This window comes from Prunus dulcis, chromosome 1 (genome assembly GCF_902201215.1).
Source record: "Prunus dulcis chromosome 1, ALMONDv2, whole genome shotgun sequence".
Taxonomy (NCBI): Eukaryota; Viridiplantae; Streptophyta; class Magnoliopsida; order Rosales; family Rosaceae; genus Prunus; species Prunus dulcis.
Window position 1 is genome coordinate 31,957,149 of NC_047650.1, and position 25,587 is coordinate 31,982,735.

The 25,587-nt window shown below is 38.8% G+C and overlaps 2 protein-coding genes and 1 long non-coding RNA gene across 3 annotated transcripts; 2 read left to right on the top strand and 1 right to left on the bottom strand.

The window, feature by feature from the left end:
- Positions 1-371: 371 nt before the first annotated feature.
- LOC117616424 (glutamate receptor 2.8-like) lies at positions 372-4,521 on the top strand. The gene is made up of 6 exons (XM_034345742.1): positions 372-496; positions 605-1,287; positions 1,487-2,832; positions 2,960-3,272; positions 3,405-3,811; positions 3,916-4,521. The coding sequence occupies exons 2-6, from the start codon at positions 930-932 to the stop codon at positions 4,483-4,485; spliced, it is 2,994 nt and encodes a 997-aa protein (XP_034201633.1). The 5' UTR covers positions 372-496; positions 605-929; the 3' UTR covers positions 4,486-4,521.
- A 1,667-nt stretch (positions 4,522-6,188) lies between these two features.
- Positions 6,189-7,885, top strand: LOC117614394. Its single transcript, XR_004583866.1, has 2 exons — positions 6,189-6,495; positions 7,232-7,885. It is a non-coding gene; the product is annotated as an uncharacterized LOC117614394 (long non-coding RNA).
- Positions 7,886-21,885: 14,000 nt separating this feature from the next.
- LOC117618212 (glutamate receptor 2.7-like) lies at positions 21,886-25,302 on the bottom strand. Its single transcript, XM_034347819.1, has 5 exons — positions 25,023-25,302; positions 23,502-24,844; positions 23,078-23,387; positions 22,577-22,983; positions 21,886-22,419 (listed from the first exon to the last, which is right to left on the bottom strand). The coding sequence occupies exons 1-5, from the start codon at positions 25,300-25,302 to the stop codon at positions 21,886-21,888; spliced, it is 2,874 nt and encodes a 957-aa protein (XP_034203710.1).
- Positions 25,303-25,587: the final 285 nt, after the last annotated feature.

Genomic DNA, 25,587 nt, shown 5'->3' on the forward strand with positions numbered 1-25,587 from the left:
TATTTAAATTTTCGATAATAAAAATTGGTTCTTTATTTGCGAATTTGCAGAGAGGTTTTATTCAGTCTCAAGTTTGGGCCTTTTCCTATTGCTGTCACCAATATCTTGGATCTCATCTCACTAGACTGTAAGACCTCTTCTAATCTGCTGCCCTAAAACTCTGAACACCAAATCCCTAATTTTTCCTGATAGTTATAAATCCCTAAATTGATTTCGTATCTGAAGGATTGATGACGCAAAATGACCCATTTACCCTTGCATTGACTGCACATGACCAGCCTAAACCCAGAAACAAGGAACACCTTTCTATTGAGTATATTTCCATGTTGATTTTTGCGCCATATAAAAATTGGACTGATTTTTTCTTTTTTCTTTTTTCTTTTTTGGTCAAGTCCAAATTGGTCATAATAACTCACCTTGAATTGCCAACTGTAGGCTGCTGTAGGCACAACTACAAATTTCATTGACTTTGTACTTTGAATTATTCTTAGAACAGGTACGTTTAAAATAATTTGTTGCTAAAAGTCTTCAAATTTCATTAAGTTTTGTTTTGGTCATACCAAGACTTGAACGTGTGCTGACTTGCATTGTGTGTTTTATAAAGAGATTCCATGGTCCAAGAGCTTTTTGGATGGAAGTGTGGTTCAAGGACCATCTTCCTACTTAATGTGAGTTTGAGATGGACTAAGAACTAGACCTAGAGCACCGTGGTTGCCAGGGAAAGGAATATTTTCTGTGGTTTAACTAGTCAAAGGATCATTGCTATACATAATTGAAATGCTTGGGAAAGTATCTAGAAGGAAAGAAAATAGGGCACACACTGTCTCTTTTTGGTAATTATGACTGCATTGATGATTGAAACCAAGTACCGTATTTGATGGATTGTTTAGCTATGACTTTCAAGGCCTTCGACCATCACCATCATCTCCATGTACATAAGAGTAAGTTTGTTTGGACAATTAGAAGGAATACTGGATTACCAAATTACGCAGCCTTCAAAATTTTCAAACATGGTCAAGAAAAACCCTCCCAACCTTGAGCTTCTTCTGTCTATCTTTTTCTTCTTTCTTTGTTCATGGATTTCCTTGGCCATGGCACAAAACAAAACCATCCCAGTAAATGTAGGGGTTGTTCTTGATGACCTTAATTCAAGGAGTGGGAAGATTTGGTTGAGTTGCATCAAAATGGCCCTCTCAGACTTCTATGCTTCTCATGCTAACTACAAAACTAGGCTGGTTTTGAACACCGGGGACTCCAAACAAAATGTTGTGGGTGCAGCTAAGGCAGGTAATTCTTTCTCCTTTTGCAAGCATCTGCTCTTGTAAAGAATGCCAATGTTTCGCATTTTCGACCGTTTCTCTTTAATGTGATTTTCTTTCAATAACTCTGACAAATCTTCCTATTGAGGTGGAGCCTAAGTTTTATGTATGTATTTTGCAGTCCAATATAATTTTAAATATAATCATCTCTTTTTCATTGAGCGCAGCTGTAGATCTAATAAAGAATGCAAAAGTGCAAGCAATCCTAGGACCAGTGACATCTATGCAAGCAGGCTTTCTTATTAACCTTGGAGACCAAGTTCATGTGCCCATCATATCATTTTCTGCAACAAGCCCTTCTCTTAATTCACTTCGGAGCTCCTACTTTTTTCAATTTGCACAGAATGACTCATCCCAAGTGAAAGCCTTAAGCGCTATTGTAAAAGATTTTGGATGGAGGCAAGTTGTGCCTGTCTACATAGATAATGAGTTTGGGGAGGGAGTCATACCATTCTTAACTGATGCCCTGGAAGAGGTTGATGCCCGTGTCCCCTACCGGAGTGCCATTTCCCCGTCAGCCACTGACGGCCAAATTCTTGAAGAGCTTTACAAGTTAATGACAATGCAAACTAGAGTCTTCATTGTCCACATGAGGACGGATCTATCATCTAGGTTATTTGCAAAGGCTAGAGAGATTGGAATGATGACCGAAGGCTATGTTTGGCTCACTACTAATGGTATACCTAATGAATTAAGGTATCTAAATTCTTCTATCATCAGTTCCATGCAAGGTGTATTGGGTATACAAACTTATGTTCCACAAACATTAAAGCTTGAAGAATTCATGACACGGTGGAAACGACAATTCCAACAAGATAATCCAACCATCATTGATGCTTCATTGGATGTTTTTGGACTTTGGGCTTATGATTCTGCTTTTGCACTAGCCATGGCAATTGAAGAAGTTGGAACTGCAACCTTTGGCTTCCAAAAGACAAATACTTCCTTCAACTCAGCAGTTCTTGAAAGTTTTGAGGTCTCTAAATATGGTCCAGAACTTTGCCAAGCCTTGTCAACTACTAGATTTGAAGGGATCGCTGGAGATTTCGGCCTTGTTGATGGACAACTTCAATCAAAAAATTTTGAGATAGTTAATATAAATGGTGGTGGAGCAAGACGAATTGGATTTTGGACACCACAGAATGGACTGGTGAAAAAATTGGGTTCATCAGCAAACTCAAGCATATTTTCAACTCCTAAGCGCAAGCTTGGACTTGGACCCATTATATGGCCAGGAGATTCTCTCTCTGTTCCCAAGGGATGGGAGAACCCAACAAACGGCAAGAAGTTGAGAATAGGAGTTCCTGTGAAGGATGGTTTTACGGAGTTAGTTAAGGTAATGAAGGATCCTAGCACTAACATGACAGATGTGACTGGGTTCAGTATAGATGTTTTTAAGGCTGCAGTGGAAATGTTGCCGTATGCTCTACCTTATGAGTTCATTCCCTTTGCAAAGTCTGATGGAACCAGTGCTGGCACTTACAATGATTTGGTCTACCAAATATATCTTGGGGTAAAATTCTTTGTTTTTCATTACGCACTTCATCCACATATGTCATTTTCTGATTTAACTTTTGATTCAATTTCTTAATTTGAATGCTGAAAATGATTAACATGTATGTTAAATTAATTTACTGCAGAACTTTGATGCTGTGGTGGGAGATACAACAATTAGAGGAAATAGGTCATTGTATGCAGACTTTACCATGCCATACACAGAATCTGGTGTAGTAATGGTTGTGCCAGTCATAGACATGAGAAACCAAAATGCATGGGTTTTCTTGAAGCCTTTGACATGGGACCTTTGGCTAACAACTTGTTGTTTCTTCTTCTTTATTGGTTTTGTGGTTTGGGTTCTGGAGCATCGAATCAATGAAGACTTCCGTGGCACTCCATCACATCAAGTTGGCACCAGTGTCTGGTTCTCTTTCTCAACCATGGTTTTTTCACATAGTAATTCTCCATCACCTCTTTCATATTTAAAAGAAAAAATTTCAAGTATCAAATTAAAGTTGTTCAATAACTCATATTGATACTAACTTTATCAATTTTCTTTTCTGTACTTCTCGAATCTGCACTTTACAGGGGAGAGAGTGGTTAGTAACTTGGCCAGATTTGTGATGGTCATATGGGTATTTGTGATGCTAATACTGACTCAAAGTTACACGGCTAGTCTAGCGTCACTATTAACTGTCCAGCAACTCCATCCTACAGTTTCAGATATAAATGATGTTCTAAGGAACGGGGATAATGTGGGCTACGCAGAGAATACTTACATCTACGAACTCTTGAAACAAGTAGGTTTTGATGATTCCAAGATAAAGATGTTTCAATCTTTTGAAGAATGTGATGAACTTCTTTCAAAAGGAAGTGCAAATGGTGGTATTTCTGCTGCTGTTGATGAAACCCCCAGCATGAAGCTTTTTCTCGCAAAATATTGTACCAAATATACCATGATGGGACCCATCTTTAAAGCTGCTGGATTTGGTTTCGTAAGATCTCTCTCCTAGTACACACAATAATTGGCTAATGTATTTCTCATAGTTGCATGCTTGAATTCTTTGATGTAGTAATTCTCTGAGGTGATTTCCTGCAGGCCTTTCCAAAGCATTCTCCTCTTATAACCGATCTTTCACATGCAGTCCTAAACGTGACCGAAGGAGAGGTGATAATGAATATTGAAAATAAATGGTTTAGTGTGGAAAAGAATTGTGTAGATAACTCAAACCCAAAGGTGGCTAGCTACAGTCTTGACCTTGCTAGCTTTCGAGGCCTCTTCCTCATTGCCGGGGTGGCTTCAATACTAGCTCTCATCATATGTGTAGCTTCCTTCCTTCACAAGCATAGGCACATCTTGATGCGCCCTGATGATTCAAGAGCCTCTGGATGGAGAAGGATTCAAGCCATCTTCAAGATGTTCAACGAGAAAGAACTCAGCTCTCATATGTTTAAGAGCCCTCAACAGAGAGATGGCATCGCTGGTGCTGGTGATGAAGTTAATACTGCTGCTTCACCAAACAACAACAGGCCAGAAAGTCCACGCAGCTATATTTCAAACCACGCAGACTTTGCAGAGCAAGCAACACCATCTACTGGTCAAGTATCTCCAGAAATAGTTTCAGCTGTTGACCATGAGCATGCTATCACAATTGCAAGAACTTGCTGAAGCAGCTTAATAATATAGTTAATATAAATTTTCCCACTTCTGGTGTGACTTGTATACACAAATATCATCCATGATTTTGTATTGATACATTAAGTCAGATGGTCTTGTTATACACAGAGTCTCCTAGGAAAAGTAGCATTGTATGTAACTTCTTTGAAGGAAAAATAAAAATAAAAAATAAGAGTCATGTTTGGCATGTGGAGGGTCACCTGCCAATGCCGAAAGCGGAAAAAGAGTGATGGCGAAAAAAAAAAGAAAAAAGAACAAATACAAGGTTTTGATGACTTCAAGCTTAAGGTTTTTAAATATGTGGAAGAATGTGATGAACTTCTGTGAAAGAAGGAGAGTGAGTGCGAATGATGGCATTAGATGGGTTCATATGCTTGATTTCTTAAAAAGAAAAAAAAGAAAAAAGAGAATGGAATGAGTTTGGCCTTGCATTGCTAAATGATGGTAAACAATTATATTATAATGAATGATCTATGAAGTTTTAGTCACCTAACACTTATCCATATTTAGAGTGGTTTGACTTCAAACTTTATCACATATGAATAGTTTCTATTTTATTATTTGCTTGGGGAAGAAGATGTTGAAAATAAGATTCAATTTTAATAATAACTCCTCTAGTTGACTAAGATTAAAAATAAAATAAAAAACGAAAGAGGTTTTTTTTCTAGGTGTTTGTCATGACACTATACTATATAGATGATCTAAAGACAAGAGATCCATTCACTCTATCATTATTGCGAAGTTTATCTAAAATAATGAAGATGGTTTCTTCCTTGTTCAAAACACTGTTTCTTCTTGGGTTAATTGCGTTGATCGCCTTTGCCGTGCAGACCGCTCAAGTTGGTGCAGGTAATTTCCATGGAGAGCCCTTTATTGAGCTTGAATATTATGATCAGTTAACTATATATATATATATATATATATGCGTGTGTGTGGAGAAAAATTTGATTGCAACGTGGATAGTAAATAGTATTATTCCCGTTGCATGAAAATTTTTCTCGTATGTGAGTGGAGCTTCTTGACATGTTATATATAAGGCCCTCACTATAGAATTCTTATAGTTTGTGCTTTTTACAGATGCCAAGTTGAGGAAACTGGGCCATTTACCAAGTCCACCACCTCCTCCAAAGGGAGCCAGCCCAATTCATCAGCTGCCACCTCCAAATGAGTAGTAGCTAGGCTATAGATTAGTCTTGTATTATCAACTCATGTTAATTTAATTCAAGTTTTTAATCAAAGTGTGAGAGTTTCGGCTTTCCCTTAGCTGCCTCAATTCATATTTGTTCCATCCTTGTAACTTTGTTAGTCTTTTTCAGATTTTTCGGATTATATGGTAATGAGCAAGACAACACCATTGTATTTGTATAGAAAGAAATTACAAATAAATTTAATCATGTCAACGCCCTCTATATGAAGAATTTTTTATTTTTCACTCATAAAAAAATTATAGAAAAATAATGAAAACCCTTTTGTGATTTTTTTTATTTTTTATTTTTATTTTTCATTTTTATCGAAAATACTTCTTTAAAAAACAGGTGGATAAAAGCCCTATAAAACGAACCCAAAATCACAATGACGAGTTAGATACAGAAATCATATAAAATACAATGCGCTTCAAATAACAAAATATAGAACAAGAGGCCCAATCAAATAGCTCATTAAGAAAACATAGAATAAAACAATGACGGAATCGGCTCGTTACCCAAAGCCCAATTTCTCTTTCTCCTCCTTCCTTTCCTTTCCTTTCCTCTCCTCTGTAGAACTTTTTTTAATTTGCTTTTGATCAATTCCTGCCCAGAGCTTGAAGAGTGGGAAAATGTCGACCTGCAATTGTGGCCAAACCGTCTCGTAACGAAGGCGTATCGTCGAATAGAGCGCTAGACGGAAAAGAGGGTTGGGGATGAGGTCCCTCAGTTATAGGGTTTGTGGCATGCTAGAGCTTCAGCTGTGAACTCGTATGAAAGCTCCTCCAATTACGTTAATGGCATGGAAAGGCTAAAGGTAAAAACTTTTTATTTAAAACTTCATTTTACACATTGTGGGTCTGAAATTCTCTAGGCTCCAGCCTCCAATTGCGTAGTGTCGCTAATTGGGTTTGGTGTAAATTTCAATCCTATTGCTAAATTAGCTGTTAATTTTATTCAGTGGAGTTGAATTAAAATTGGGTGTTCTAAAAATTGTTGTTTATATATGCTTTCTTGTTCTTTCCTGTCAAATGAATGGCTTAATTTCACCTTATTTTTGCCATGCTAGGGTCCAAAGTATCAACTTTTGCACTGTATATCCCTAAACCTTGTATTCTAGCTCTTGTGAAAAATTGTAGCTTATAGAGGAATTGTGTTAGAAATTAGAATAATGGCTTTTTAGGGTTGGGAGATTTCTTTCTTTTCTTCTTCCCCAGGTGGTGAGGAGTGAGAATCATTGTATTACGGCCACATATTCAATCCATATATCTTTGTAAGAAGGAAGCACATCTTGAAAGTTGAAATGCAAATTGCCCAGTAGCTAGATGGCTTTTTCATGTAACTGCTATCCTTTTCTGCTAATATTTACATTACTAAGTTCCATAATGTATACTTATTTTTTACTTTCATGTATTCCTTCTTGTTATTGTTGCTAAGGACTAGAAAGCACTGGGGGTGTTTTTGGTCTTCTCTCATCATGAATTTTACAACATAAATAATCAAATGATTTAAGTTCCAGTGTGATTATTAAGTATCTACTCTCATTCATGCAGTGACACTCAAGAAACTTGCTGGATCAGAGGGGAAGGGACATGGTTGATGTGCAAGAGCTCTTTGGATACATTGGCCTCATCAATCTTTATGATTTTCAAATGGAGAGGACTCATAATAGCACATGCTCTTGGGTATTATCTTACTTTCCTGGAGTTTCATCTCTCACAGCAATGCTTTCCGATGCAGGGTGGCCGCAGAATGCCATGGGACTGAATCTTCTGTTGAGTTTTCAGACTTGCAATCCATTGGGGAAGTTGTGCTGCTAAATGGCTTTGTGATGGAGGAGTGTTCTTTCAGATTATTTTTGGCATGTAATATATCTGCACAATATTTTTGTGGAAAATTTTATGTAAAATTACTAAGGACGGACCATTTGATGTTCCTTTTCGAACGGATGGAGATTCCCAAAACTATGTTGTGTTTTGGAGAAAATAAAACTTATTCGCAGAGGTGTATAGAGGACTGCAGAATTATATGGTAGCGGCGGCTTTTATTGTCATAGCACAAAGGACTTTTTCGACGCTTAGCGGCGGAAAAAAGCTCACTAATACCACTTACATGATCAGGGACACAGATTTCGTCATGAAAGGTCAATAAACCGTCACAACATATGTAAATCTGTCATCTTAGATACCGCCTATTTTCTACTAATTGAATTGTTTCTCCTGTTTTACATTGACATTTGTTTTACCCTAAATTAGTGCGAAAAATTCTTGAATTTAGAGTGTTGAGATTGACATATAACAACATAGCACAAGAGAACATTACTGCTTATTCTCTACTTGAAGTTTTCAATGCCAAAATTTGCATTTGTTCTTATGTCCCTGCAGGCATCAAGATTTGTTTTGAATGAGAGTGCAGAAAGTCTAAAAAATGACTGTTATATAATTCCATCAATGTTTGAAGATCCAATTTGAATTCTAAAAATAAAGTCAACTGTTGTTTAGTTGATCATCCCATGTGTTCTCCAGGTCGCTGACACTGACACCCTTCAATATTCAATTCACCTAAACTGGCTGTAAATCTAGCAATTTCATGTGCTTTTTTCTTTAAGAAGTTCTTCTGCTTCTTCTGGGTAAAATGAACGCGTAAATTAGACCAATAGAGAGCAAGAGTAACAAGCCTAGCAGGCCTCAGCAATCTGTAAAGTTAGCCTAAGTAGACTTAAACTGCATAGAAAATAATCTACACCTGAATGGTAGTAGTTCTCTAATTTGCCAAAAGTAAATATAGGTACGAAAAAATCAACAGGTATGCAAAAATATAAAAAGAAATAAAAGCGTGTTACACAAGAATTCAATATATATATATATATATATATATATATATATATACACTAACAATTTATTACCAAAAAAAGAGAGGAAAAAAACGTACTTACTTGGCCACCACACACACACACTTGCTACACTTGATGAGCAAGTGTATGTAGTATTATTTTTTTTCTTGTACAAACTAAGCAATATGAATGTCCCAGTACCATTGATATAGAAAATCAATTTAGATGGAACAAATTATTGAACCAAACTCAAACGTTGACAATTTGACATTATTAAAGTGTGTATATAAACAAGATTCCTCGTTACTCGATTCCATCAGTTGCAAAGCAGAACCTTGAAGAATTTCAAACATGGTCAAGAATGCTAGCTGCAACCCTGTTTTTTGTCTTTGCTTCTTGTTCTTACTCTTTTGGTCTGTTTTCTTGGCCACGGCACAGAACACCCCAGTTAATGTTGGTGTGGTTCTTGACTTTGATACCGGCTTCGGGACGAAGGGTCTGACCTGCATCAACATGTCACTCTCTGACTTCTATGCCTCTCATTCTTACTACAACACTAGGCTTGTTCTGCACAAAAGAAATTCCCCTTCAGATGTTGTTGTCACAGCTTCTGCAGGTTCTCTCTATCTTAACTCTCTTCTCTTTTTTCATATTTTTTTATTATTTTTTGTTTTTCCATCCATTAACCCATGCCACCCACTTATTTTCTAATACTCAGTTGATTTTTATTATGAGTTGATCAGTATTTATTTTTATTGGGAACCATATATCAGGATTTTATTTAATTATCCATTTTAACCTTTGGAACAGCTCTGGACCTAATAAAGAATGTTAAAGTGCAAGCAATCATAGGTCCAGAATCATCCATGCAGACCAACTTTGTTATCAGCCTTGGAGACAAGGCCCAAGTGCCCATAATTTCATATTCTGCAACAAACCCATCCCTCACTTCCATTCGGAGTCCATATTTTCCCAGAGCTGCACAAAATGACCCATCCCAAGTGAAAGCCATAAGTGCCATCATCCAAGCCTTTGGCTGGAGAGAAGTAGTGCCCATCAATGTTGACAATGAGTTTGGGGAGGGAATCATACCTTCCCTTTCTGATGCTCTGCAAGAAGTTGATGCTCGAATCCCCTACCGGAGTATCATTTCTCCAAAGGCCACTGATGACCAAATTGCGGCAGAGCTTTACAAGTTGAAGGGAATGCAAACTCAGGTCTTCATTGTGCACATGCTACCTTCTCTTGGCTCTCGACAAGGGAAATCAGATTGGCATGATGGAGGAAGGGTATGCTTGGATAATAACTGATGGAATTAACAACTCATTCAGTTATATAAATTCTTCCGTCATAGAAAATATGCAAGGGGTGTTGGGTATAAAAACTTATGTCCCAAATACAAAAGAGCTTGAAAGTTTTAGAGTTAGATGGATCCAACAAGACAATCCAACTGTCCATGGTGTTAAACTTGATGTTTTGGATTTTGGGCTTATGATGCTGCTTGGTCACTGGCCATGGCAGTTGAGAAAGTTGGGGCTAAAAACTTCAGCCTCCAAAAGATGAATAGGACATCTGATAATTCTAGTACTGCTGCTCTAGAAGGATTTGGGATCTCCCAAAATGGTCCTCAACTTGTCCAAGCACTATTAGCTACAAGTTTCAAAGGCCTTTCAGGAGATTTCAGTCTTCTTAATGGCCAACTACAATCATCAACTTTTCAGATAGTTAATGTGTTTGGCCATGGAGAGAAATTGGTTGGATATTGGACATCTCAAAATGGACTTGAAAGAAAATTAAATTCAACAAAAACAGGCAGATATTCTACTTCTGATGTTAGTCTTGGATCCATTATATGGCCTGGAGATACCACCTCTGCTCCTAAAGGTTGGCAAATTCCTACAAGTGATGCAAGGCTGAAAATTTTAGTCCCTGTACAGGACGGTTTTTCAACATTTGTGACTGTGACTTACGATCCTAGGGACTAATACATCTACTGTCAATGGTGGATACTGCATAAACGTCTTCGAAGTTGTAATAAAATCATTACCGAACGCTGTTCCTTACGAGCTCTATCCCTATGCAAAGCCTAATGGTAAGGCCGCTGGCAGTTACAATGACTTGGTCAATCAAGTTTTTCTTGGGGTAAGACTCTCATTCTAAGCTCTTTTTCCTTTTGTTTTTTTGTTTTTCTTTTGTGCCCTGAGTCACATTTTAACGTAGCAATTTAGCGAAGTTATCTGGTTTCTTCACGGACACAATGACATGTTTTCTTGAAAGAACTATGATGCTGCAGTGGGAGATATAACCATTAGAGCAAACAGGTCCTTATTAATAACCATTCTTCTATAGAATAGCATGTGTTCTGTTAGTTTGTTAAGAGAGTTTGTTAGAGCTTCTATCAGTTTGTTAAGAGTTAAGAGAGTCTGTTAGTTATAGTTTACTATATAAGCACTGTTTCATTGTAATCAGTTTTTAACACAGATAATCAATACAAAAGCTTTCTATTTTCACACTTCTTCTTCTTCCTTCTTCTTCCTTTCTTCAATATTTTTCTACTGTTATCATGGTATCAGAGCTTAGGTTCGATTCTGAGGTCTATTCACTTCCGCATTCTCTTCTTTCTCATTTCTCTGCTTCTTTCTTCTGTCAATCTCAAATCCTGATCTCTCAATTTCTCTGCAATTTTCTCCAAACCAAAATTTTCTTCTGTGAAACCCTAAGTTTTGCTTTCATGGCTTCTTTTCTCAAAATTGATGGTCTTTTGGGCATGCTTACCATTCGGCTTAACGATGATAACTTCTTGAAGTGGAGTTATCAACTGGAGTCGGTACTCCAAGGCTACGATTTATTCGGCCACTTTGATGGTTCATCTGTTTCTCCTCCCAAATTTGCCATTGTCGATGAAGAAGGAGCTACTTCTGAGCTCACTACTGCATATAAAGACTGGATTCGCACAGACAAGGCACTCTTGAGCCTTCTCATTGCTTCTCTGTCAGATGAAGCTCTTGAGTATGTCATCGGGAGTCAAACAGCTAGAGAGGCCTGGCTTCATCTCTGTGATCGCTATGCCTCTGTTTCTCGAGCAAGAATTAATCATCTGAAAACAGAACTTCAGACAGCTCAAAAAGGTGGTGACTCCATCGAACGTTTCTTGCTTCGTCTTAAACATATTCGTGATCAGTTGCGTGCGGCTGCTGTGCACATTTCTAATGATGATTTTGTTATTGCTGCCCTGAGAGTCTTTGGCACAGCTGTTTATCCATATGTTAGACCATTTAATGACCATAAACTTCAATCTAGGACTGTACAGTGTGTTTTCATGGGATATTCACAGGGGTATAAGGGTGTTATATGCTATAACACTACTACTCACCGATTCCTTCTCTCTCGACATGTTGTTCATGATGAGAATGTCTTTCCTTTTGGGAATTCTCAGTCTGCACTTCCTTCTAGCAATATTTCTTCTTGTCCTTCATCTTCTTTCAAGACTCCACCTATTGTAGTCTCTATTTCGCATCATGTGCCTCCCTTGGCTTCTAGTCCAGTTCCTAATATTGCTTCCTCACATTCCTCTGCTCTCCCTTCTAGTGTCCCTGCCTCTTTTGGTGGTGATCCTGTTTTGATTGGATCAAGTACAGCCTCTATAGAGAATTTACAGGTTCTTAATGATCAACAATTACAAGCTCTTTTGCCCTCTCAAGAATCTTCTTCATCGTTTCTGGCTCCTCCTATGCATCCTATGCAGACAAGGTCTAAGAGTGGCATTGTCAAGCCTAAGCCATTTGAGGAATATCAATGCTACCTTACTACTATTCCTTCACTTCATGACACTGCTGAACCAGCCACCTATAAGGTTGCTTCTCAGTCCTCTGTTTGGATACAGGCTATGAGAGATGAAATTGCAGCTTTGCACACCCAAGGTACATGGGACTTAGTTTCTATGCCTGTGGATAAAAACATTGTTGGTAGCCGTTGGGTTTATAGAGTCAAGAAGAACTCCGATGGGTCTGTAGCAAGATATAAGGCTCGCTTGGTTGCGCAAGGTTTCAGTCAAGCTCCTTGTCTAGATTTTAGTGAGACGTTTAGTCCTGTTGTAAGGCACACAACGGTTCGTTTGGTTTTGAGTATTGCTGCCATGAACAGGTGGTCTCTTAGACAACTTGATGTGAAAAATGCTTTTCTTCATGGTGACCTTGAAGAAGAAGTGTTTATTCGCCAACCTCAAGGTTTTGAAGACTCTAAGTATCCTTCCCATGTTTGTCGATTGAGAAAATCTCTTTATGGGCTAAAACAGGCACCCAGAGCTTGGAATGCAAAATTCACAGGTCATCTTCCAGCTATTGGTTTTACTGTTTCTCATTCTGATCCAAGTCTTTTTGTTAAGCATGTTGGTTCGGATAGTGTTATTCTTCTCCTCTATGTTGATGATATTATCTTGACTGGTTCTAAGGATAGTTTAGTTCAAGAGGTTATTGATGAATTAAGTGCTGTGTTTGAAATGAAAGATATGGGGCGATTAACCTACTTCTTAGGATTGCAGATTTCTTATCATGATAATGGAGATATTTTTGTTTGTCAAACAAAATATGCTAGAGATTTACTTGCAAAAGCTGGTATGGATACATGTCGATCTTGTACTACTCCATGTAAGCCACATTGTCAGCTTTTGGCTTCGGAAGGTGACTCCTTATCTGATCCAACTATCTACAGAAGTATTGTTGGGGCACTGCAATATTTGACATTCACTCGACTGGATCTTTGTTATGCTGTTAATACTGTCTGTCAGTATATGACTCAACCTTCATATTTACATTTTCAGTTGGTTAAGCGCATCTTAAGGTATATTCATGGTACTTTGGATCATGGTCTGAATTTTACAAGTGGATCTTGGGATCTTCATGCTTATAGTGATGCAGATTGGGCCTCGGATGTGAATACTCGCAGATCAACCACTGGTTTTGTGGTTTATCTTGGCAACAATCCAATTTCCTGGCAATCTAAGAAGCAAAGTTCTGTTTCTAGAAGTTCAACTGAGGCTGAGTACAGGGCATTAGCCAATACAGCAGCTGATCTAGCATGGATTCGACAAGTTTTACTTGATTTACGGATTTTCTTACCACAGCCTCCTACAATACATTGTGACAATCTTTCAGCCCTTGCTTTAAGTTCAAATCCTGTGTATCATTCCCGGATCAAACATTTGGATATTGACTTTCATTTTGTAAGAGAAAGAGTCCAAAAGAAGAATCTGGGGTGTTCATGGTTGTGCCTATCAAAGACAACAACAGTAAGAAAGCATGGGTGTTCTTGAAGCCTTTGATATGGGAACTTTGGGTAACAAGCGGGTGTTCTTTCATATTCATTGGTTTTGTTGTCTGGATTCTGGAACATCGGATAAATAAAGACTTTCGTGGCCCTCCGGATCACCAATGTTGATGTCTAAACCCTTTGAGCTGAAAGCACTTGAGCTGAAAGCATTTGAGCTGAATGCATTGGGGCTGAATGCCTTGGTGCAGAAGCTACTCAGTCGTTTTATGTTACAGTCTATGAACTTTAGTTTCCTTTTTTTCTCTAAATTTTTTCTTTTCTGTCTTAATGTAATTTGAGCCCTTGGATCATAGTCCAAGTGATCTCTTAGCTAGTCTAGGAACTAAGCATTAGATTATGACAAATGGATTCATCTCATAGGATGCTAGAACCTAAGGCTAGGATTGAATATGCTTTGTAAATCTGTTAGAGAATTAGATTCTCTCTCACACACACTTGCATACATGTAGAGTGTAATACAATTGAAATCAATCAAGAAGTTACAAGAGCAGCAACGTTCTCTCTCACATTTTCTCTGTGTTTTCTCTCTTCTTCCCAAAACACATTACAAAACTGCAAAATACAATGAACTCTAACATGGCCTCAGAGCCAGGTTTGATCATTTGAGCTGGGAGTGAACCTGTGAACAAGGAGAAGGATTTGATTTTTGAGCTGGTTTTGAGCTTCCTTCGACTGTGCAGCTGAGATTTCTTGAATCCAATGTCTCACATGGCAGGATCTAGCACCTCTGAGCTTCGCACACCTGTGTTCAATGGAGAAAACTATGAATTCTAGAGCATTCGGATGAAAACAATACTGAAATCTCATGGACTATGGGATCTGGTTGAACATGGCTGCAATGATCCAGATTCAAAGAAAGAAAAAGAGATAGAAGAGACTAAGGATGCTGAGTGCTGAGAAGTCTACAATGGCTCAGCTTCTGATGAAGGATGCTCGAGCACTTGGATTAATCCAAAGTGCTGTCTCAGATCAACTCTTCCCCAGAATAGTGAATGAGGAGACCTCAAAGGGAGCTTGGGACATTCTGAAGCTGGAATTCAGAGGAGATAAGCAGGTACGAAATGTAAAACTGCAAGGATTGCGTAGAGAGTTTGAATATACTCGCATGAAAGACAGTGAATCTCTATCTGTGTATCTTGCTAGATTGTTTGATATCTTAAATCACATGAAAAGTTATGGAGAGGAATTATCCAGGGAGAGGATTGTGCAGAAACTGCTGTTTAGTCTGCCAAAATCCTATGATCCTATTTGTTCTGTTATTGAACATTCTAAGGATCTAGAAATTTTGGAAGTGCAAGAGGTGGTTGCCTCCTTGAAGAGCTTTGAGCTCAGATTGGATCGCCATAATGAAAACTCTACAGAAAGGGCCTTTGCTAGTCTGAATATTGAGGAGAAGAATCCAAAGAGTGGCAGTTTTTCTGGAGACCAAAAATCTCAGAAAAACTGGAAAACAAGTGAAGGTAACAAAATTGCCTGTAAACATTGTGATAAGCTGCATTATGGCAAGTGCTGGTTTGAAGGCAAGCCTAAATGCCATGGATGTGGAAAATTTGGGCATATGATCCGAGAGTGCAATGGAAATAAAAATGCACATAAGGTGAACTATGCAAATCAGGTGGAGGAAACAGGTACTTTGTTCTACATGTGCAATGCTGCAACAGATGTGAAAAAGAATCACTCATGGTACATTGATAGTGGTTGTAGTAACCACATGACAGGAAATGAGGGGCTCTTAGTGGATATTCAAAGGAATTTGAATTCTAAAGTCAAGATGGGAACTGGAGAGGTAGTTCCAGTGGCAAGAAAAGGAACTCTGGTGATCAAAACCAAGCTGGGAAAGAAGCACATACAAGAAGTAATGCTTGTACCTGGTCTGGAAGAAAATCTACTTAGTGTTGGGCAAATGATGGAGCATGGTTATTATCTTGTGTTTGGAGGGAATATGGTGAATGTGTGTGATGATCAGTCACTAGGAAATCTGATTGTGAGGGTTCAAATGACCAATAACAGATGTTTTCCACTTACAATGATGCCTGCAAGTGAGTTGGCTTTAAGAGCAAGTGTTTCTCACTGCCTGCAGACATGGCATAAAAGGCTAGGACACTTAAATGAGAGAAGTTTGAAACTGCTTGAAAATCAGGGCATGGTTCATGGCCTGCCTCATTTGGAGCAAGTCTCTGTGGTTTGTGAAGGCTGCATGTTAGGAAAGCAGCACAGAGATTCTTTCCCTTTGGAATCTACTTGGAGAGCATCACATCCTTTGGAATTGGTTCACACAGATATCTGTGGACCAATGAAAACAGACTCAATATCAGGAAATAAATACTTCCTGCTATTCACTGATGACTGCACTAGAATGTCATGGGTGTATTTTATAAGAAACAAGTCAAGTGCATTGGAGTGTTTTAGAAAATTCAAAGCCATGACAGAGCTGCAGAGTGGGTATAAGATAAAAGGCTTGAGAAGTGACAGGGGTGGGGAATTTCTGTCAAGTGAATTCAACAGTTTCTGTGCAGAGGTTGGCATTCAAAGGCAATTAACAGTGGCATACTCCCCTCAGCAGAATGGAGTAGCAGAAAGAAAGAATAGGACAGTAGTTGAAATGGCAAAGTCCATGTTGCATGAAAAGAGTATTCCCTATGAATTTTGGGCAGAGGCTGTAAACACTGCAGTTTATCTATTAAATAGATGTCCTACTAAGGCTCTAAACAAAGTAACACCTTTTGAAGCCTACACTGGGAGAAAACCAGGAATTGCTCACTTAAAAATCTTTGGATCACCATGCCATGTGCTAATTCCTTCAGCACTAAGGCACAAACTTGAGGAGAACAGTCACAAATGTATTCTTGTAGGCTATGGCCTGTGTGAAAAAGGTTACAGGATATTTGATCCAAGCTCTAGGAAGGTAATTCTGTCCAGAGATGTGCACTTTGATGAGGATGGTTTATGGAAGTGGGAAAATGAACAAAAGGGAGAAATAACAGTTTCTATGCCTGCAGAAAATCAGAACTGTGAACCAAGTCTAGACTTGGACACACCACTGCAAATGGATGCAGGAACCACAGTGCAAGATGAACCAAGTCAAGACTTGGATGCATCAACTCAAATGGGTGAAAACAATATCCTGCAAGAGGAGAGAATAAGTGGAAGCTCACAAGCCATTGACCACACACCAAAGAAATGGAGAAGTGTAAATGAAATCATGGCTCAGTGCAACATTTGCATTGTTGAACCTGGAAGCTTTGAAGATGCAAACCTTGATGAGTCATGGAGAAATGCAATGAAGGCTGAACTGGAGATGATTGAAAAAAAATAACACATGGACACTAGTGGACAGACCATTTGGTAAACCAATCATTGGTGTCAAATGGGTCTACAAGACGAAACTTAATCTAGATGGATCTGTACAGAAGAACAAGGCCAGATTAGTGGCAAAGGGCTACTCACAGAAACCTGGAATAGACTACAATGAAACATTTGCTCCTGTAGCAAGGTTGGACACCATTAGGACCTTGATTGCTCTTGCTGTACAGAAGGAATGGAATTTGTACCAATTGGATGTCAAGTCTGCATTTCTAAATGGAGTGTTAAAAGAAGAAGTTTATGTGGAGCAGCCACAAGGGTTTGTTAAAGACAATGAAGAAATCAGGGGGTACAAGCTGAACAAAGCTTTGTATGGACTAAAACAGGCTCCAAGAGCCTGGTATGATGAGATAGATTCATATTTCAACAGGGCAGGATTCAAGAAAAGTCCTAGTGAGGCAACACTTTATGTCAAAACAAGTGACACTTCAGGTATTCTTATTGTTTCACTTTATGTGGATGATATTGTCTATACTGGAAGTTGTGTGAAATTGCTTGAAGAATTCAAAAATGACATGATGAAGCACTATGAGATGACTGATCTCGGCCTGCTCTATCATTTCCTTGGCATGGGAGTTGTGCAGACCAATAAGCACACATTTCTTCATCAGAAGAAATATGCAATGAAAGTAATTGAAAAGTTTGGTCTAAAGGACTGCAAATCTGTGGTGACTCCACCAGTTGCAAGTGAGAGGCTGTGCAAGGAAGATGGGAGTGAGGCAGCAAATGAGAATGAGTATAGACAGATTGTTGGTAGTCTGCTCTACTTGACAGCTACAAGACCAGACATTATGTTTGCTTCTAGCTTGCTTGCTAGGTTCATGCATAATCCTACTAGAAAACACATGGGAACAGCCAAGAGGGTCTTGAGGTACATCCAAGGCACACTGGATTTTGGAATTGAGTTCATAAAAGGGAAGTCAGCCACTTTGATAGGGTATTGTGACAGTGACTGGGCAGGAAGTGAAGATGATAGAAGAAGCACCTCAGGCTATGCATTTACACTTGGATCTGGTATGTTCTCATGGGCATCCATTAAGCAAAATACAGTAGCTTTGTCTACTGCAGAAGCAGAATACGTCAGTGCTGCTGAAGCAACATCACAGGCTAAGTGGCTAAGGTTTGTTCTTGAAGACTTTGGTGAAGAGCAAGTGGAAGGTACACCAATCTTGTGTGATAACACCTCTGCCATAGCAATGGCTAAGAATCCAGTTTTCCACCAGAAAACCAGACATATCAGTAGAAAGTTTCACTTCATTCGTGAAGCTATTCAAGCGAAGGAGATTGAACTAATCTACTGCAAAACAGAAGACCAGATTGCTGACATTCTTACCAAGGCTTTGTCCAAGGATCGATTTGTGTATCTAAGAGACTTACTTGGTGTGAAATCAGCTAAAGGGTTAGAAGGGAGTGTTGATGTCTAAACCCTTTGAGCTGAAAGCATTTGAGCTGAATGCATTGGAGCTGAATGCCTTGGTACAAAAGCTACTCAGTCGTTTTATGTTACAGTCTATGAACTTTAGTTTCCTTTTTCTAAATTTTTTTCTTTTCTGTCTTAATGTAATTTGAGCCCTTGGATCATAGTCCAAGTGATCTCTTAGCTAGTCTAGGATCTAAGCATTAGATTATGACAAATGGATTCATCTCATAGGATGCTAGAATCTAAGGCTAGGATTGAATATGCTTTGTAAATCTGTTAGAGAATTAGATCAAGAATAGGAACAATGTTGCTTATCAAAGAGGCTCTTTTGTTTATGGGATTTTGGAACAACTAGGCTTTCAGGATGAGAATCTTAAGACCTTTAATTCTGCAGAAGAGTTTAATCAACTTTTTCACAATGGTAGTAGAAAATATGGTATTTCTGCAGCTTTTGATGAAACACCCTACATGAAACTATTTCTTGCAACATATTGCTCGAAATACACCATGATTCCTCCAACATTTAAAGCCGATGGTTTTGGCTTTGTAAGTTCACTTGCACTTTGTCTCTCTCTAAATTGTTGATATCCACCATGTTTTCTCATCTGGGAATCTTTTGTAACTTGCAGGTCTTCCCAAAAGGTTCGCCTCTTGCCCGTGAAGTTTCGAGGGCAATCTTAAATGTGAGCGAGGGAGAGAAAATGAAAGACATTGAGCGCATATGGTTCGAGAAAGAAGCAAGTTGTGCAGACCCCAATAGCCTGGTCTCTTCAAGTAGTCTCAGCCTTGATAGCTTTTGGGGCCTCTTTCTTATTGCTGGGGTTGCTTCAGCATTTGCTCTGCTCATATTTGCTGCCATGTTCTTGCATGCGGAATGTCAGGAGATCTTGCAGCAACTAAGACGACTTGTTCCAGGAGCCTCATTGTGGACAAGAATTTGTGTCGTGTTAAGAATATACGACCAATGGGACCTTCGGTCGTATACTTTTCAGAATAATGGACTTGAAGCACCCATTGAAGCACCTGCTGCAGTTCCCCCTGGAGGTCCTGCAGCGGATGCTCCAGCCGCAGGTGCTCTAGGAGGAGCTCCTGTTGGAGCACCTCTTGGTCAACCAGCCGGGGATATTGAGTTAATTAGTGACCATGAAATCATTAGATTGCCTGAGCAAGAAAGCAATTGATACAATGTCTTAGTGACACATAACATAATTGTGTATCAATTGACCCATAGTTATGGTATTAATTGTGGTTAACTAATAGAATGTGAGCTGTATAAGCAAAAATTGATGTGCATTTTAAACAAATGATGACAGCCTAATTAGTTTATTTCCTTGCTTACGCACCGAATTCAATTTATTTGTTAATAAAGTCTCTCTTTTTCAATTGTAAAGATTCAATTTGCACTCTTGCCACTTTCTCCCATCTTGTTGGTGCACTCATTTTTGTCAATTGAAATCGCCATCAACACTACTAAAAAAACTCATACTAGATACTGATTTTGATTTGTCTCCTAAGTTGGATTTTGAGACAATTAATTTTCTCTGCTAAACAATAGAGACTATGCAGCCACTATTTTGAAATCAGTATCCTATAATATTTGTAATCTTCCTATAATATTATTATACGATTGATAAATAGAAATTTCTTACTTCCATCAATGTTTCAAGAGTCAATTCGAATTCTAAATAGAAAGTAAACCGCTGTTTAGTCACGCACAAAAACACAAAATTAAATTTCAAGTTTGATCACGATGCTTGTTTCTCTAGGTACCCTCATTAATTATTCAATTCACATAAACGTAGCTTTAAATCTAGAGATTTCTCTTGTTGTTAGTTATGTGTGATGTTTAATTTATTGTTCTGTTAGAAATTTCTCTTTGCTTTAATGCATAAAGCATGAGACCATACAATATGTAACAATTCAAAACCAAAAAGAAAAAAAGAAGAAAGAAGAAAAGAGTGACACTGACATGACATGTATTTGGAACATGAAACTTCTTGTTATTCAATCGACACTATGGAAGATTGAATCAAACATGGTAACTCTTGAACGCATAAGTATATATTCTTAATCAATTAAAATACAACTCTACTCGAAACATGTAACTGCAATCGTCACCACATACCGATCAGCAAAGTTGGAAACTATATCAGAATTCAATTTAACTCTCCATTTTCACCTTTGGAACAGCTCTGGACCTAATAAAGAATGTTGAGGTGAGGTGCAAGCCATCATAGGTCCAGAAACATCAATGCAGGCCAACTTTGTAATCAGCCTTGGAAACAAAGCCCACGTTCCCATAATCTCATATTCATTTAGCAACAATCCCATCTCTCACTTCAATCAGGAGTTCATACTTCTTCAGAGCTGCACAAAATGACTCATCTCAAGTGAAAGCCATGAGTGCCATCATCCAAGCCTTTGCCTGGAGAGAAGTAGTTGCCATCTATGTTGACAATGAGTTTGGGGAGGGAGTCATACCTTCCCTCTGATGCTCTGCAAGAAGTTGATGCTCGAAGAGCCTCCCCTGCCGGATTCTCAGCTGGAACAGGCTCGTTGAAATTTGGGAATACCATAGTTCGGTGATGGTTAGGATGAGATACCACTTTAATCATGCATGCATGAGTTCATCTTATTTATACCTCTCCTTTTTTTCCTTTTTTCAATTTTTCAGGGCAAGAGTGAAACACTTCAGACATTATCCTAACTAAATATCAGATCCGTATATGTTCGAATTGCCACTCCAGACTACTGGATGTAATAACTTGTAATGTTTCAAATTTGCAACCCCAATCCAGCTCTCTCTCTCTCTCTCTCTCCCCTGCGGAGGTAACTGGCAATATCTAACTTTTTCTTTTCTTAGATATAAGTTTTGGTGGTGTTGAACAATTGTATATGGAAAAGCCATTTTGGTCATGTATATTTTCTTTATATATAGTTTAACAGTTTGTTTCAGTAGTGTTTATCTTGTGTGTATTTGACTTGGGCCCAAACTTTCTTCTTTATCCACTGATTACACCTCACAAAACAAATGTTCTCCTTATAGTGTTGAGGAGAAAATGAAGATTTGATTATTTACCTTGTACATCTGGTTAAAGTTATCCATGTTACTAATTGTTTATAAATACACAAAAGATAATATACAATGCCTAGCTATGTTATTTGATTAATTATCATACAGCAATTATGAAAACTTAATAATTCTGTTCCACTAATTAATTGTGTTCTTGAGCTCCTTCATGACTTCTTTACATTTCTGGATATTATAGACCAACAACAACCGGTAATATTCCTTCTCTGAAGAAAGGTGAGCGTGGATTTGTGGGGTTTGAATGGCCAATCGACTCCGGGCTTGGTGGGCGCGTGCTGTTATTGTTTGGTGAAGCCTCGACACATGTAGCTATACTGCCAGGATTGTACATGTATTTTCCATCTTGAGAGTCAGTCTTTCTAAAAGTATGGGAGCTGAGGTCTTTTTGGTCGAAGATTCTAAGCATCACCTTGATTCTTTTCCATGCAGAAGCTCCTGTTGTCATGAACATGTGCCAATGCCTATTACAGAAAGAGGCTGCAAATATGATGAGAGATAGTGATGAAGAGACCCCGGCAATGAGGAAGAGACCCCAGAAGCTATCAAGGCCAAGACTGTCGGAATCTGAGATGGTGGGTTTTGTATCTGAACATGTTGCATTCCCAGCAAACCATTTGTTTTCAATTTCCTTCATGACGTCTCCCTCAGTCACGTTCAGAATCGCCCTCGAAACGTCTGGTACTAAAGGTGAACCTTTGGGGAAGACCTGGTACATTTGTACAAAAGAAGAAACATTAACTGACGCCACGTACGCATGTGATACAAATAGCGTTATTCATGTGTTAGTAATGTGGTGTGCAATGTGTTACAAGAATGTGCTCATGGAGCGTTACTTGTGAGAGAAGTAAAGAGAGAAAGCTTACAAAACCAAAGCCATCAGTTTTGAATATTGGGCCAATCATGGTGTATTTGGAGCAATACTTTGCAAGAAAAAGCTTCATGTTGGGGGTTTCATCAATAGCGGCTGCAATGCCGCCATTTGCACTCCTGTTTGTCAAAAGCTCATGGCATTCATCTGAAGATTTATAAGGCCTCAACTTGTTAGGATCAACACCCCTTTGGATCAGAAGCTCACGGACGAAAGATCCCTCGAAGTACCCGATATACTCCTTGTTCCTTATAAGATCGCCCAAATTGGAAAAAGTTGGCTGAAGTTGCTTAACTGTTAACAGTGAAGTTAAACTTGCTGTGTAACTTTGAGTCAGTATCAGCACTACAAACACCCACACGATCACCACAAACCTTGCCAAGTTGCTAACCACCTTCTCCCCTGTAAATTAATTCAAGTAAAAATTGATGAAAAAAACAATTAATTGTGGAATTATAAGCATAAACATGAAACATGATGAGGTTGTGGTACTTACGCTGTGCAAAAACCATGGTTGCGAAAGAGAACCAAAAGCTTGTGCCGATTTGGTGGGAGGGAGGGCCACGAAATTCTTCGTTAATACGGTGTTCAAGAACCCAAACAGCGAAACCAATGAAGATGAAAAAGCACAAACTTGTGAGCCAGAGGTCCCATGTCAAAGGCTTCAAGAAAATCCATGCATTGCTCTTGCCGTCTTTCATTGGCACCACCATCACAACCCCTGATTCTGTGTATGGCAACGTGAAGTCCACATACAAAGACCTGTTTGCTCTAATTGTTGTGTCTGCGGCCAGTGCATAGAAATTCTGTTGAACAAATAAACAAGCCAAAATTTCAATTTCAGCAGATTATAAGTACTTAAAATGATCATGAAGACTGAAATCATTGAAGAAAATGAAGTTCACATTAATTCGACATACCCCTAGAAAAACTTGTTGGACCAGATCATCGTAGCTGCCAGCACTTGTGCCATCAGGCTTTGCAAAGGGAATGAAGTCATAAGTAACAGCATATGGTAATCCAGCCATTGCAGCATTGAAGACGTCGATACAGAATCCAAAAACTTCGGTTGTGTTAGCGCTAGGACCAGGCACCACCTTCACAAACTCAGCAAAACCATCAATTACAGGAACTCCTACTCTCAATCTTTTGCCGTTTGTGGGAATCTCCCATCCCTTGGGAACAGAGGGAGAGTCCCCTGGCCATAAAATAGGTGCCAGATTAGATTTAGAGGTTGAATATGGACCATTTGTGTTTGTCAAATTCAATTTTTTCTCAAGTCCACTCTGTGGTTTCCAAAACCCAATTGTTTTTGCTCCATTCCCAATCACATTAACCAATTCAAAAATGGAATTTTGTAACTGCCCATCAACAAAGCTGAAATCCCCAGAGAGGCCTCTAAAGTTTGTGCTTGACAAGGATTGGCAAAGTTCTGGACCGTTTTGGGAAACCCCAAAATATTCAAGATCAGTTGATGAGTTGGTTGAAGCATTCGCCTTTTCGAAGCCAAAGTTTTTAGTCCCAACATTTTCAACTGCGATGGCTAATGCAAAAGCAGCATCATAAGCCGAGAGTGCAGGAACATCTAACTCAGCATCAATTATGGTTGGATTGTCCTTTTGGAATTGCCTTTTCCATCGATCTCTAAAATTGACAAGCTCTTTTGTTTGTGGCTCATAGGTCCTCACACCCAATGCGCCTTGCAGTGAATTGATGACTGAAGCATTCATGGTAGTTAAATGATTGGTCATTCCACTAGCCATGATCCAAACATAGTCTCTATCCATCATATCCATCTCTTGTGCCTTGGCGAAAAGGCGAGAGCCAAGAGAGGGCAACATGTGCACGATGAAGACTCTAGTTTGCATGGTCATTAGCTTGTAAAGCTCTGCAACAAGTTGGTCATCAGTTGCCTCTGGAGGTATGGCGCTTCGGTAAGGGACCCGAGCTTGAACTTCTTGCAAGGCGTCTACCAAGTAGGGTATGACTCCCTGGCCATACTCGTTGTCTATATAGATGGGGACAGCTTCCCTCCATCCAAAGGCTTGGACAACAGCACTTATGGCCTTGACTTGGGAAGAGTCATTTTGTGCAGCTCTGAAAAAATATGAACTCCTAATGGAAGTGAGGGAAGGACTGGTTGCTGAAAATGAGATTATGGGCACTTGGGCTTTTTCTCCAAGCTCAATTACAAAGTTGGCTTGCATGGATGATTTCGGTCCTAGGATTGCTTGTACTTGATCATTCTTTATCAGGTCTAAAGCTGTTTGATCAATACCAAAAATACAAGTTTAAAAAAAGGGACAAGAACTTAACTGCTGTGCATCTTTTCATTTAAAAAATAGTCTTATCAAATGAATAGAAGGGTCAAACTTATATAGATGGCAAGAAGAATCAAATTGTTGAAAATTCAAAATGAAAAGCAAAGGAGAGAGAGAGACCTGCAGCTGCAGCATCTACAACATCTTCTCTGGAGTCTCTGATTCTTAAAGCCAGCCTAGTTGTAGAGGAACCACGAGAGGTATAAAAGTCTGAGAGGCCCAAGTTGATGCAGCTCAACCAAACTTTTGTGTTTGTTGAATCAAGGTCATCAAGAACCACACCAACATTCACTGGGATTGTTGTTCTGTTCTGTCCCCTGACAACCAAGGAAAATTCAATGCTTAAACAAACAAGGAAGAAGAAAGAACCAAAGAGGTTGGTTGCTTTCCCCATCTTCATGTTTCTATCTGTTTTCGCAAGCTTCAATGATGTTTTTCAATCCAAAGAGGCTTATATAGGATGGAAGGATGGTTGACCAAATACTAGGATCCAAATTTCTGATTCAAATTAACTAATTGTATACGAAAAATTAATTACGAAATACACTATTAATCATTTGATTATATATAGCAATTTCTTGCTAAACTTGACGGTCTTAACAATGTGTTCTGAAGAATCTTGAATCTTGAATCTTGAATCTTGACCAAATCAAAGTACTAATTAACACGTGATATTGAGAGAGAT